Here is a 15,735-nt window from a genome sequence, read left to right on the forward strand (position 1 = left end):
ACTTTATCCAAAACCTTGTGAGGGTTTACTCATCTTTGCATAACAAACCTGCATTTGAAATGTTGGCTAGCATAGCAGTATAGCATTGCAACATGGCATTTGGGTCTTCTAACTAAAATAGTAAAATAGGAACATAAACAGTGCCATCATTGCCAGACCTGGCCCACATCTGGTTGACATACAATCTGTCACGGCGGCGGTCAGTCAGAAGTGCCAGCTTGATGCCGGATCCAGGCCAGACTTATTTTCTATGAACCTGGCCCACATAAGCCAAACCACAATCGGGCCAGATGTGGCATCCCATCACATAAACAGTGTCATCTACGCCAGGCCTGGCCCATATATGGATGACATACCACTTACCATGCCAGAAGTCAGCCAGCGGTGCCGGCTTGACACCAGATCCAGCCCAGACCTGTCTGCTATGTGGGTAATTATTCTTTTTTAGTCTGTGCCCTAATCTCTGTAGATAGATTTTAAAATCAATTTAAAAATAATTTTATTTTTAACAATAAGCTGTAGTCGAATAGCTCGTCAATACATAAAAATTGTCTTGCGTTGATTCTGGGGAATACTACAGGACATACTCCACACTCTTGGCTGAAACCCGAACCCACTGCTACATAGCAAATGTTTTAACTGTTAATATTGTGGAAATGAAAAGGCAGTGAAGCTAATTTTACTTTACTTTGCAGCAACAAAACAAGGTGCAGAGCAGTACATCCTTAAAACACAAAGCATGTTTTGGGCTGCTGCTCGGGATCACTGCTGTGGAATAAAATGAGGCGCAGGTGGCCAGGATGGGACAGAACAGTTTTTTCATATAATTTGCATTCTCGGAAAAAGTTATTTACATAGTTGCAACAAACACACACCCAAGCTGCCTGGATTTTTTTGGAATTAGAACCGCAGAGTAAAAGCGAAAGAACAAAGCAAACCATCCTTCCAGAGTTGTTTAATGGTTTCATTGCTTGAAGAGAAAACATAGCAAATTCTGTAGTTCACAGATACCAATTTAAAAGACACCAACATGTTAAGTAGGTTTTTAACCTTGTACACTCTTTGTTATTGCTTTGATCGTGGCTGTGTATTGTTATTCCAGTTCTACTGAAGGGCTGATTGTTAAATGAATAAATGTAAAAATATATGAAGTTTGTCTTGTTTCTTTAGCCTTCAGTCATCAATCAACCAAAGTTTTTAATTGGTGCCACTCACATACTCAACTCTGCTGCTCAACCCAGCAAACCTTGTTTACAGAAACCTGGAAAAGCAGGATGATTATGTTAGTTTAAATGAGTCACAATCTCAGATTCACAATAACTGTCACAATCCCCAAAGCACAGGCTGAGGAGGGGCCATTGCAGCATCTTTCACTCCAACATATTAATCAATCAAAGACCCAGACAGTTTTAATTAATTTAAAAGCCTGATTCTTAGCCTTTTTCACCATAATCAGCAAACTGAGAAAACAGTTTTGTTATTTATCACCTCTTACTTAGAGACTCTCTCCGATTTCAGTTTTTACATTTTGTTTTTTTATCCGATTTAGTGCTCAGCTCAGATAAAATAAATTGGGGTGATTTTAACATCCATATAGATGTTGAAAGTAAAATTACAGACCAGTTGGGAAGAACATTATATATATATATATATATATATATATATATATATAGTATATATATATATAGTATATACATTGGGTGAATGTGCAGTAGTAGCAGCAAGCAGGTGAATTCTGTACATTAATATGAATAGACATCTGACTATTTTACAGAATAGACAATATAAACATATTTAAAATTAAAGGAATTTGAAATGTACATTGTGCCTTGGTTTAGAGTGTCTGGAAGAGAGTCCTGTCTCAGTCAATTATAGATGATGTGAGAGGGCGGGTGTGTGTGTTTAGGGCCCGGATGGCTTGGGGATAGAAGCTCCTCTTGAGTCTCTCTGTCCTTGCCCGGATGATGCGGAACCTTCTACCAGATTGCAGAAGTTGGAACAGTTTGTTGCCAGGATGGGACGGGTCCTTCAGTATCTGTGCTGCTCTAGTCCGGCATCTCCTGGTGTAGGTGTCCTGAAGCAGGGGGAGAGCAATCCTGCAGTAGCGTTCTGCTGTACGGATCACTCTCTGGAGAGCTTTTTGGTCCTTCACAGAGCTGTTCCCAAACCACGATGTCATGTTCTGTGTGAGGATGCTCTCCACAGCGCCTGTATAGAAAATCCTGAGGATCTTTGGAGAGACCCTGAACTTCCTCAGTTGTCGTAGGTGATACAGGCGCTGCCTAGCCTTTTTGGTCTGGACCTGAATGTGGCCAGCCCATGTCAGGTCTGAGGCGATGTGGACACCAAGATACTTGAAGGACTGCACCCTCTCCACTGGAGCTCCATTGATGATAATGGGCTTGTAGTCTCTGTGCTGACTCCTTCTGAAGTCCACCACCAGCTCCTTGGTCTTGCCGACGTTCAACTAGAGGTGGTTGTCCTGGCACCATGATGCCAGATTCTTCACTTCATCCATGTAGGCCGCCTCATCGTTGTTGGAGATGGCACCCAACACCACTGTGTTGTCAGCAAACTTCACAATGGTGTTGGAGCCATGGGTGGCCACACAGTCTGAAGTGTAGAGGGAGTAGAGCAGTGGCGAGAGGACACATCCCTGAGGTGCTCCTGTGTTGATGGTGATGCTGGTAGAGACGCATCTACCCACCCTCACCACCTGAGTTCTGCCAGTGAGGAAGTCCAACACCCATGCACACAGATGGCTGTTAAGTCCCAGATCCCTGAGCTTTGTGAACAGTCTGCAGGGCACTATTGTGTTAAACACTGAACTGTAATCAACAAACAGCATTCACACATAGTTACCCTGTTTCTTGTCCACGTGGCTGAGGGTGGTGTGCAGGACGTGGGCGATGGCATCCTCTGTGGTGTTGGAGGAATAGGCTGGAATTCAGGAAATTCAAAGATGGGTCAGTGGATTGACAGGGCACTGTGTGCTTTGAGGTGGGAGCCAAAAAGGGTGTAGTTTGTGTATGTGAGCACCCGTGTGTACACCTGTGAGCATGAGCGCGCTTGTATTTAAAAGGTTTCTTCATGTAATGATCTGCTAGAGGGCGTCCTCCAGGGCATGAAGCAGGTATGGAGGAGATCCAGGCTCCAGACATCCAGAGGCTCTCAGAACACAAGAGACCAAGGAAGATCAATGGAGGGGCAACCAAGTCACTATCCCGGAAAGAGCTGAGGAGAGCCCCAGATGAGGGGTCACTCAGCAGCCGCGGGGCAGAAGCCAGGGGGGGTTGCTGTGACGTGCCCGTGAGCTCCGCCGGCAGCCAGCTGTGTCAGAGTGACTGAGCCCCAGGAGCTCCACCTCTTCAGTGCAAATCTCCTTACTTATCCAGTCCAAGAACAACTAGTTGTCCTTGCTGTAGATTCTGGTGAGGTGGATCTGTGAGCTGATGTGTCATTCACTCATGGCATACAGTTTGCCGTCATCCATGTACGGGAGGGGACTGACAGTCACTTCACTGCTGAATCAGTATCCATATCTGTTCTTAGTGATGAGCTGGCTTGGGCATAGAGACCTAGCAGAACAGTAGCAAGGACAGTGAATCACCAGCTTAATTAACCTTGCATACACAGCTGTGGTTCTGTGAGCTTTGCAAAGTGTCTTTTTCACTTGTTACTTATTTATTTATTTGCCTGTCCCATTCGGCACTGTAGCAATCAGAATTGTTGTCTGAAAGCCAAGAAAAATGCACAACAGATTTTTCCAAATTCTTAATTATTTATTTGATTTTTTTTTTTACTTTTAAGTTTTTACAAACGGAACAGACATGGCTGGGGGATAGGACAGGAAAAGATGTAGACAAGAGAAGTTCAAGAAAAGGAGAGGGAAAGAAAAACAGGGGAAGAAACACAGAAAAGTAGTAGGGAGGCCACAGCAACAACCTAGATAAGTATAAGTAACAGTAAATGATAAATATTGAATCTTACTGAGCAGCACGTAAGACCAAGAACGCATGTTATCCTTTGAGGCAGAACCCAAGGAACATAGTGTGTGTCTTCTGAACATCCGTGTGTACACCTGTGTGCACATCTGTGTGTGTGAGGACGCTTGTATTCAAAAGGGTCAAAGGGTTAAGTGATTATCTGATAGTGGGTGTGGGGGAGCTCTGCCCCGCAGGTCATGAAGCAGGCATGAGGGAGATCCAGGTCCCAGACATCTAAAGGCCCTCCAGAGCGCGAGAGCCCAAGGAGGACCACTGGAGGGGCGGCCGCCCCACCCTCCTGGAACGGCCTGAGGAGATCCTCAGACTGGGCGTCACCCATCAGCCGCGGCGCTAAAGCTACAGGGAGCTGCGGCAACGTGCCCGCAGGCTCTGCCAGCTGCGCCAGAGCGGACTGAGCCCCGGGACCAGAGGCTCAAGGGCCCCCCACCCTTCAGGAGGGGCCTGACCAAGCCATGAGCGCCAGGCCCCGCCAAGCAGCCACTGCAAGTGAGCCAGCCACCAGCAGGGAGTGTGGTGGCTGGCTCAACTTGGAGACAAACAGAAATGAACACTGTCTTCTTGTCTTTTTCACTTGTTAAATATCAGTGTGGGATTTATTTTCAAGAAAGACATCCAACATTTCAGTATAGAGTCATTTGGATTACTGAGCGTATTGCTGCTGTCACTGGGAATAAGAAGCTCAGTTGTCTGAGCAGCAAATATTGGAAAAATCACATTTTATTTTTTACCCTAATTTCTTTTAAGCTACTCACATATTCAATATAAAAGTCTTTATAAAGAAAAGGAAAAGGCTAAAAGAAACAGTTGTCATCTTCAGTGAATAATGCTCATAACCATATCTTGTGACATGAGCTGTGTGCAGCAGTCAGGAATGGAGGACCCAAATGCAGACTCCAGGAGGCAGAAGGTGAACTCAAACAGCCTTATTGCTGGATCCAGTGAAAACTAACCTAACTGAGGAACACAAAGGCAGACATAAAACACAGCCTGATGAGGGTACAACACAACACTGACGAAGAGAAACACACTTTTTTAAATACACTGAAAAGCGGGGGATTGAGACACAGGAGAAGAGCACAGCTGGGAGCAAAGAAAAACTAGAAACACTAACATGAGACATGGACTTTCAAAGTAAAACAGGAGTGACACAGAGACGCAGACTTGACTGAACTGAACTTGAACGAACAAGACACATGGAACACAGGGAAGGTACAGATACTGAAACTAGAATCTAGTACAACAAAATAACCTGAAAAGAACTAAAACCACGAATAACAATAATCAAGAAATATAAATAAAACACAAAACACACCCAGGACCATGACAGCTTAATGCCTAACGCATATAAACTTAGCACAAAAAGTAAGGAAATTCATTTTGTTTGCTTATTTCTTTGTTGTTCATCTTGGCCATAAATCTTATACTGTTGGAAAACTTATTTTCCCTCTGTATGGTGCCATATTTGGAAGTACGATGCATGCAGGTATGTGTCCAGAGGGTATTTGTGGATTGGTACTACCATTATATCTGGCAATATTAAGGGTCAGGTTAAAGCCTTGACTTTGACTTTTCCTTTAAATGGAGAAGAATAATTTGCATTACTTAATCCAGATTTCCACAGGCTTTGCATACTGAAGAAGAATCATTTGCACATACAGGTAAATGTGTCAACCACAACCACCTCTTTCTGATAAACCCTTGTCAGTATCACATTTAGGTCCAAAGACTGAATCAGTTCTAGCATAGTAACAACTGCAGTGCAAACTGCAGAAATTTAGGACACATTTGTTCGTAAATGTAATTTTGGGACAGATCATGAAGCAGTTAACATTAGGTAAGATTCTTCCATTATCTTCTTTCATGTCATGTCATGTTTACATTACTTTTTGATAGATAGATAGTTGACTGGCAACCCTTTCCAGGGTGTACCCCTAGGAAAGCTTGGATATTATTTAAGGCAGAACGTAAAGGTTCTGCATTAAAGGATCTAGATTATTTAAAATATGAGGAAATAAATGTTCTTACATTATTCTTATGAATGTCTTTACAGTCTTGGAAACACACCTAATTCTACTTGCAGGTCAGTGAACTCCCGGTATTTTTGAAAGCCCTGTGACATATCATTTTCTCCTCGGGTAGTATCTCCCACAGCAAATCCCTGTCACCTTCTCAAATGATAAAATTTACTATTAGTTGTTGTCTTAATTTCAGAATTAAGTAGCAATGTGTTATGCTGGCGTAAAATTATGACCTTTCTTCCACAGGGATGTGTTTTCTACCTTTGTGTCCCTACCAGATCCATAACTTCTTATTCTATAGTCCAAAAACATGGTATGAGGCACAAAGCTACTGCAGAGAGAAATGCATTGACCTGCTCACCTTTGACAACATGAAACAGATAGTAACAATTCTTAATTTTGTTGAGAACAAATACAATGATGCTGTGTGGTTTGGGCTTCGGAAAGGCCAGACTCAGAGATGGCACTGGTCTATGCCAAGTAAAGATTTCTACAATTATTTGCCTTGGGGCTCCAACACAAATTACAACTGTGGTACATATAAAAATGGGAGTTTGTCTTCAGACCCTTGTCATTACGCCAAAAATTCTATATGCTTTGACGGTAAGAGAGTACCACAGCTACAATATACCAATATAAGTATATTAAGTTTGTTTGCTTTTCTTTAATTTTCCTTTCTTTTTATCAGGAAAGAAAAACGGTGCTGAGCAGTATATTCTCAGTTCAGCAACAATGGGTTGGAGTGAGGCTCAAAACTACTGCAGAACCAACCACACAGACCTGACCAGTGTGAGGAATGATGCAGAGCATCAGATAATTCAGAGTCTAGCTAATGGTATGGATGTTTGGATTGGACTCTTCAAAGACCCCTGGGAGTGGTCTGACCAGAGTAAATCCTCACTGAGATACTGGCCAGTAGAGCAGAAAATTTGGAATGAAGAAACTGAACGCTGCGGTGCTTTGTTGAAGAATGAATCTGGTAAATGGGGGCAACTGCCATGTTCTAACAAATACCCATTCTTCTGTGCCTGTAAGGCCAACGGTAGGTACTTAATTTACAGCATCTCTTGTTGTTTTTACTGTGCAAATATCTGAACTAAACACACAGAAATGATGAATGAACAATTTTCTGCTTATATGTTCCTTTCCACTTATAATAGAAACCACAGTCAAAGTGATTAAAGTGAGAATCAGCCTGCAAGACTCTGGGCTGGATCTAAATAACCCTACCATACAAGAGAACATCTTGAAGCAAGTAAGTCTTGCAGATCTTTGTTCTAAGTGTTTTGCCTCCTACAGTCTGCTCAGAGATAAAGAAAATACAGTATTAATGACCAACTTGAACCAGGCCAAAACATGTTGTCCAGTCCTTTGGCTGCAGCTCGGGTGGTAGAGCAGCTACTACCTGCAAGGTAGATGGTTCAATCCCAGGCTCCTCCAGTCTGCATGCCAAATATCCTTGGGCAAGAGACTAACCCTATGTTGCTCTCCAATGCATCCATCTGAGTATGAATGTTAGATACTAAGCACTTAACAAAACGTGATTGGGTGAATGAATTAGTTGAATAAAGCGCTTTGAGTGCTCAGATAGAGTAGAAAAGTGCTATGTAAGAACCAGTCCATTTACCATAGCACTCACTTCTTTAATGATAATTTACTTGCTGTTGTTGTTGTTTGATAACATGGCAAGTTAAATAGTTGATCACAGAAAATTTGGACATGTGATGTATCTACAAGATCTGAAGATCACATTATGTGCTTTTTGTTGTTCTGTTAGAACATTTTGTGTAAGATGTCAGATCTAAATGATCCTATAAACAGGTCTTGTTTTTTTTTCTGTTTTCTAGTTGATGGCTGCAACTGGAGCTAACATAAATCTGAAGTGGAGAAAGCAATCCAGTGGAAAGGTTTTCATCAAAGAGATTCCCTAAAGTGGCTGAGAGCTTAACACCAGTTTTCTTATTTATTGATTGGTTTGATTTGATGATTTTGCCAAACATATACCAGTATGCTAAATCCAACAGCACAGAGGCAGTGTAGAAGCATAACCTACGAGTATAAAATAAATAATCCAAACTGACACTTTTTCCAGGTTTAATAAATATAGGCAACTATCTTACAAGCACCAAAATTAGATCTGTTTGACACTGTCTGAACAGCAAAACATTTCTGGATTTTTATATATATATATATATATACATTCCTAACTTGGACTGACATTACAGAATGAAATGTCATTCATTTCATCTTCTCCTAATTTACATAATCCACACAGGTATCCATGTCTGCCAACTTCAGAGAGTAGTGCAAGGATTCCTGTTTGGAACTCTGCAATTAAACAACTCATGTTGCTGATAAGAATTCCTGATAAGTTTGCAATAACATACCGTTCAGGACTGTAGTTTTGCTTAATTTGAATATATATTTGTAATTTTGGCTTTCATGATATTTTAACGATTCGTCTTAAAATTTAGCAAGTATCTTTCTTTTAATTGTGTTCAAAATGAGTGTGCAGCACTTTTGCTTCCTCAAAAACAGTATAGCCTACAAAGAATTATTATTTATGTATTTATTGATTATGTTCAGCTTAATTAACATCTTATAGTTAGATTATATTTTTATCGTATTTATCCAAGAATTAACTTTTTCTTAGGAGTCAATCAAGCATCTAATAAGAGTTTATTTTGTCTCCATGTAAACACTCACCAAGCAAGTTCTGTGTAGAATCTGCACAGCAAAATCTCCAGTGTTAAATTAACACTAGAGAGTGTCTATATGGGTCCACACCTCTGAGTGTTAAATACAACACTGTTGAGTGTTAAATTAACACTTTTGACAGTGTTATATGTTTAAAAGTAACCTAGTCAGTTTTGAAGATTAACAATGGCTAACACTGAGCAGTGCTGATTTTCTAACACTGGAAAATAACTCAAAATGTTAGAAATATTCCAGTGTTAGAAAATCAGCACTGCTCAGTGTTAGCCATTGTTAATCTTCAAAACTGACTAGGTTACTTTTAAACATATAACACTGTCAAAAGTGTTAATTTAACACTCAACAGTGTTGTATTTAACACTCAGAGGTGTGGACCCATATAGACACTCTCTAGTGTTAATTTAACACTGGAGATTTTGCTGTGTGCTGTTGTGGAGATCAGAGAAATATTTTACTGCTATTGTTCATGGTCATCATCATTATCATTGCATTAATAACATAATCTACAGCATTGATATTGTATTCAGATGTTTAAACATATTGGCACCCAATTAGCCTTTATTACAGGTGCAGTTATAACCACTTTAAACTGTTGAGTTAAATCTATAATCTTAAATGCTTTGGAATGCTTTTCATAATCTTAAATGTTTATATGTAGATTACATTGCATTATAAAAGAAAGGCTTAACTCTGAGTACACTCTGTGCCAAAGTAGACAGGGAGCGCAGGCTTTTGCAGAGCGTGCTTGTGAAAGTGAAACTAAAGCAGAGTCTAAGTGTAAGTTACTTTGAGGAGCTGTTGGGAGGATGCTATTTGAATAACCAGGTTATTCATTATTGTCTTTTATTCATTTATATCTTTTGATTAAGCTTTTAGTAGAGGTTCTTGATTAAAACATTTATTCAACATATTACAGATATAGTTTCAGTTAGGTTATTACACATAAGGATGAGCCTCTGGTCTGGTGGAAAGGTTACAAGGTTTAGCTGGTGAGGTGAGAGGTGAAACTGAGTGCATTTCAGGTTGACACACACACACACACACAGTAGATAGACTCATTTATAGGTGAGAGGTTAATCATATTTTGCTTGTGACTGCAAAATTGTGCCTGCAAAAGAACAGTTTGTTGCAGAATGTGTGCCTGATGTTCCAGACGATAAGCGAGCGTCTGGCAGCGACAGGAAGACACCTGGCATGGAGACGAGGCGATGTTGCTTTTTCAAACTTTGTTAAAAGTCATTGTGGTTTTGAAACTTATGCATGTGATGACGCACGAGGGGGCGTCATAAATTTCCCTGATGATATAAAAACAACTGATTGTGTATTGTTAGAGAGAGATCGATGCTGTCTGCGTACAGTGTTCATCTCCCACACGTGTGTTCATTAAAATCATCGTTTGACTTAACCCGGCCGGACCAGTGTTGTTATTTTGGATTTCCTCCTATATCCCTCCTCAATATTTGAACCCTTAACACTGTTTTACATCCTTTACATTACCCACACCCTGTATCATAGTTGTATATAAAACAGACACATGCACGATAAAGCTGAAATTAAAACATCCAAGATCTTTTCCTACAGTTTGCTTTCCCAGTCAAATTTAACCATCTGCATTTTCAGTTTCACAGTCCCTCAGAGTCTTAGAATAATAATAATAAGAGTAAATCCTAACTATGTGAACTGATATGTATATTACAATGTAAAATCTTTAAAAGCCAATGCCCTTTTTTCTTCTTTGATTACCTTTAATATTACCTTAAAAAACAGAATAAAACAGCTTTCCACTGGAACCTATTTGTGAAAGCTGGTATGTAACTTGTAGCACTACGTAGTCTCTATATATGAAATCTTTGCAAAAATAAATTATTATAAATGCAGCAGGTCAAATCAGAACAGACTTTCCTGTCACTGCATCTACTCAAGTAATTTATTGTATTTATTTTATCTCTCATTTTATTCTTGTATACCGTGGCACATTTTTATGTTTATTTTATTTTGTTAATTTATGCGCTTGAATGACAATGAAACCTTGAACCTACTGTTCAGCATTTGTTTTAAGTCAGTGTTTTTGACCACAAGTTGATGAATCATTCTAAATTTATTTCAACCTAGCATATTTGCCATTAACATGACTGTGGCTGAAAACTAAAATGCCTACAGATTTTGACTTTCTTAAAAAGCTTTTGCATCACAAGTTCATACACCATAAACCTCACTACATCAGTAAACACATACATAATAAATTAAAAATTTTATTCAAATTTAAAAAAGAACACACACATTGGTCTCCTGTCTTTAGTATCTTTATTCTTATTATTTTGTGTAAGATCATCAAAAAAACATTAATTTGAACTGTGGCTGATCTAAGTGGGTTGGAGAATTTAACATCTTAGACAAAAAAACGGCCTCAGCACTTGTTTATGACCTCTAAAATAGCCTATTAAATCTTTACCAAAGAAATAAGCAAGTTTCTCAGGACTTCCCGAAAAAGAGCTAGGATGTGCCAAGATTTCTCCTGAAGCTCTTTGCATGCTGATGTCACAAACCTAAATCCAGACAGGAGACTTTACATATAGTCAGGCTTCAATCTCTTCAGAGGAAATCACATGTATTTACTTTCATTCCAGTCGTCTAGCTCTACTTGCCTAAATATGATCATGAGATTTTAAGACAATATTATTTAATCATCAACAAAATACATATAAAGTGAAATGCAAAGAGAATTCTAATCAAACAGACCAAACACGTATGTACCGCAGCACAGTGGTTGGGAAACACTGGGCTATAATACATACAAATCTAAAAAATATATTAATGAGGGGCAACATAAATAATATTTTTGTCACCTCAGACACATCACAGCAAAAACTTTTTTGTGTGATTTTCAGACATTAAGCTTGTTATTGGATTACATTTAAACATTGATTAATTGAGGTATTTTATTTTCCTTTATCTTGTTTTACTTCTCTCTTTTCTTTTTTCTTTTTTTTTGTCTTTTTAATCGTGGTACTTTATTTGTGTAGACTTAGACTTTTCAATTTCATTGAACTATATTCTGCTTTTCAGTTATTTAATTTTTTTTTTATTATTTTATCATTTTAAATTAAAATATAAGAGAAAGTTTAAAGGGTAAATTGATTTTTGCTGGAATGGCAAACAGCTGTGAATCAAAGAGTCCCAAAATACACATTTGTAAGACATTATTTTATCTTCGAAGTATATACTAACTATTGTGCTACTTTACATTAAATAAATGTAACATTACATTCAAAATGCTAAATTGATTAAAATGCTAAACAAGGTTTTTGTTTTTCTACTTTATATACCCTAAATAAAGGACAAATCTAATAAATGGTTGCTGCATTCCAAAGAATCCCCTGTGCTGAAGTAATATGCCTGTTATCTTATTCATGTTGCTTGAGTGTGTGCAACTTATTTTACAATTTCTTACAATTTGATGAGAACAAGTCTTTTTTTTCTTCTTTTATTTGTGTTCTAATTGTACTTCTTCATAAGCACAAAAAAGTAGAAATGTTCAAAAAAGAAAGACAAGAGAAAACAAGAGATATGACAAAAAACAGCTCACATTGTGTTTATGTAACCAATATGTCTACTCACCAAAGAATGAGTGAAGCAATATGGATAACAGCAGAGGACAATTTATTTAGGGTCTGATGCCAATTTACCATCGGTGTCCAGCACTTTAAAGGATTGATGGACTGGAGCACATCCGTCCTTAACATACCTTCTTAAACATCAGCTTGACACTGATACATCAAAGGAAACTTAACCGACTCTTAAGTGCAAATGTTTCAACCTGAACAACTTAAAACTTCCCTGGGATAAAATGTAACAAGAAGACAAGAAGAGGGAGAAAAGAAAAAATATATATTTTCATCAATAGCCACTTCTCCTAACCAGGAGACAAGTGAATATATTATGTAAAGAGTCTTTTTTCTCAGTCCTGGGGTTGTAACACCACAACCTCCTCAGTCCGTAATCAGAGAGTGTCTATTTGACAATAACCAAAATGTCTTTGGATAAAAAAACACAATGGTGTTAGCTGGCCAGCAAAATAAAGAGAGTTGAGCTGTCATTTCTCTGTAACTGATACCAGTCCACCATAGACATTCCTGGTAGAGCTGACTGGTGAGGTATGGGGACCGGATCCTCAAGGTCATCAGGAACCGCACTGTCATTGCACAAGAGTGTTTCCACGGCAGGGATTACAGTGTCGACTGTCTGTGTGCCTTCACCTAAGATCGTGTTGACATTGGCACTATGACGCTTACACACAGTACTCATTGCCTCCCCACCGAGAACTTTAAACTCCTCAGGGGACAAGCTAGCACATTCCAGCATGCTGGAGATTTTTCTGTCTGTCTCCAGAGACTCCTCATCCTCCTCTGAGGGTCCATGAGGCCTCCTAGAGAGCCCGTCAACGTCAGTGTTATGTTGGCCAGATTTGTAGTGTATGTCAAAGTTGTAAAGCGACAGAGCAGCAAGCCATCTGTGACTTGTAGCATCAAGCTTTGCACTGGTTAACACATATGTCAAAGGGTTGTTATCAGTCAGCACCTTGAAATTAGCCCCATACAAATAATCATGGAACTTCTCACTTACTGCCCACTTGAGGGCGAGAAATTCTAATTTATGTACAGGGTAATTCTTTTCACTTTCGGAGAGGCCACGACTAGCATAAGCTAGTACTCGAGTCTGACCATCTTGAACCTGATACAGAGCTGCCCCCAGGCCTGACATACTGGCATCTGTGTGTAGTACGTACGGGAGCTGCCAGTTGGCGAAAGCCAGAACAGGTGCTGAAATCAGTTTTTCAACAATAAGGTCAAAAGCAGCCTGGCAGGCAGGGGTCCATTTTGCCCCAAGTGAGGGTGACTTTGTTCGTGGCCAATGTTTTTGGCCTTGATGCCTGGGGGCTAGTTCTCCCTTTAACAAGTCATTGAGAGGCCTGACAATGCAAGAATAATCCCTCACAAACCGCCTGTAATACCCTGTGAAACCTAGAAATGACCGAAGCTCTTTGGCAGTTTGTGGGCATGACCAGTCTTTCACAGCAGTAATTTTGTCTGGGTCAGGCTGGATCCCCTGGGCAGATATTACATGCCCCAGATATTTCACGGAGGTTTGGAAGAACTTGCATTTAGAAGGGGATAACTTCAGACCAAACTCAGCAATGTGCTTAAGGACCTTCATCACCCGCTCTTCATGCTCTTCCAGTGAGTTCGAGAAGATTATGAGGTCATCTAGAAATAGAACAACCTCCTGGAGGTTAATTCCCTCCATCACTTTCTCCATGGTCCGTTGAAATGTGACAGGGGAGTTAGTCAAGCCTTGAGGCATCCTCCGAAATTGCCATGTTCCACACGGCGTTGTAAATGCTGTCTTGGGTCGATCACATGGCTCGACTTCAAGTTGATAGTACCCGCTCTTGAGATCTAAAACAGTGAACCATTTTGAACCAGAGCAGAGTGAACGTCTCCTCTATACGAGGCAATGGGTATGCGTCCTTTTTGGTGAGGTTGTTTAGTCTCCGATAATCTACAACCATTTGCAGTTCCCCATTCTTTTTCTTAACAAGCACTACTGGAGAGGCATAGGGGCTATGTGACTCCTCTATAATGCCTGCTGCCAAAAGGTCTTGGAGGTGTCTTTTCAAGTCATTGAAATCAGCGGGCGAAACACATCTTGTCCGCTCTTTGAATGGGACATGAGGTTTTAACTCAATGCGATGACTGACCCCCGTCACACTACCAACGTCAAGATCATGTTTCAAGAAAGCATCTGATGCTTCTTTGACAATTCTAGCCTGTATGTGCTCTTTAAATTGTGGTGATATCGGGCTGTCCCCAAAATCAAGGCCAAGAAGCACAGCAGATTGGCTACCGTCCTCGCTATGAGAAGCTAGCAGGGAATGTGCCTGCAGAGGAGCATCTTTGGGCTGGGGGTTCAGATCAGGGAGTGCAACAGGAACTGCCCAATCAATGGGGGAGCACTCAGCAATAGCTGTCCCAGGATACAGTGTGATGCCTCGCCGAGAGGCATTTTTGACCGCAACTTTAAACTTACAGTGGGACATAGGTTTTACATCGACTATCTGGTCATAGATGATAAGCCCCCCTGGAGTGGGTGGGTCCTCTGAGCTACACACAAGAGCTTGAAATTTATCGCTCCCAGGCTTAGTGTGGCAGATGGCTTTCAAAGTATAAACCTCACCTGGTTTCAAATGCACTGGTACTTTGCTGCAGAGTGCAACACGGAGGGCTTTGACCTCTTCTGCTTGGGGGTCAGCCTGTTTGCAACATTCGGTATATGCCATGGCCCAGTTGGTGTCAATGGGTAGAGTCTGCAGGAACCTTGCTCCACCCTTTTTTTGACAGTCTTGTATCATGGGACCTAGCACATATGTGCCCACAAGAAGAGAAAACTTATCATTGTATGATTGATCTGGACTAACTAATGCTATGATGTTGAAACACTTGTCTGTGCCACAAGCACTTTCAGGGAACTGAACTTTAGCCTCAATGTACCCCACATAGGGTACCTTTTGTCCCGCCGCACCTTCAATGTCTAGTACCTCTTTTATAGAGAACAGTTCTCTATGAGAAAGATAGCGAGAATAGAATGACTCCGATATTATTGACACTTGGGACCCGGTGTCAATTAAACACCGACACTGAACTTGATCTAACCATGCTAAACCATCAAAAGGCTCCCCAATTAGACCCTGGGGAAACTGGGAAGGAGCTGGGGCTTTGTACATGCACTGGCTTGAAGGCTTGGAACTACTCTGACCATCAGCTCCTGCTCGTTCCACAGCAAGAGAGCTCCTACTGGTTTAAAGGCAAGCTGGACTGTGGACTATTCTGTCGTTGAGCCATTGAACACTGGCTTTGCCCAGCACTGTGCCTTTCAGACAATTTCTTTTGCACTAATATACTAATATAATAAATAACAAAGAATTTCAAAAAATTACT

General features: G+C 40.4%; 1 protein-coding gene across 1 annotated transcript; it reads left to right on the forward strand.

The window, feature by feature from the left end:
- Positions 1-5,725: 5,725 nt before the first annotated feature.
- Positions 5,726-8,764, forward strand: LOC146378228 (C-type mannose receptor 2-like). The gene is made up of 6 exons (XM_084944878.1): positions 5,726-5,841; positions 6,058-6,087; positions 6,272-6,628; positions 6,714-7,067; positions 7,186-7,280; positions 7,873-8,764. Exons 1-6 carry the CDS (start codon positions 5,823-5,825, stop codon positions 7,954-7,956), a joined length of 939 nt encoding a protein of 312 aa, XP_084801004.1. The 5' UTR covers positions 5,726-5,822; the 3' UTR covers positions 7,957-8,764.
- Positions 8,765-15,735: the final 6,971 nt, after the last annotated feature.

This window comes from Perissodus microlepis, chromosome 11 (genome assembly GCF_051167445.1).
Source record: "Perissodus microlepis isolate ML-2025 ecotype Zambia chromosome 11, ASM5116744v1, whole genome shotgun sequence".
NCBI lineage: Eukaryota > Metazoa > Chordata > Actinopteri > Cichliformes > Cichlidae > Perissodus > Perissodus microlepis.

Coding starts and splice junctions, on each gene's coding strand:
- LOC146378228 (XM_084944878.1), top strand. Junction 6,629..6,713: donor AAATTCTATATGCTTTGACG/GTAAGAGAGTAC, acceptor TCTTTTTATCAG/GAAAGAAAAACGGTGCTGAG. Junction 7,281..7,872: donor AAGAGAACATCTTGAAGCAA/GTAAGTCTTGCA, acceptor TCTGTTTTCTAG/TTGATGGCTGCAACTGGAGC.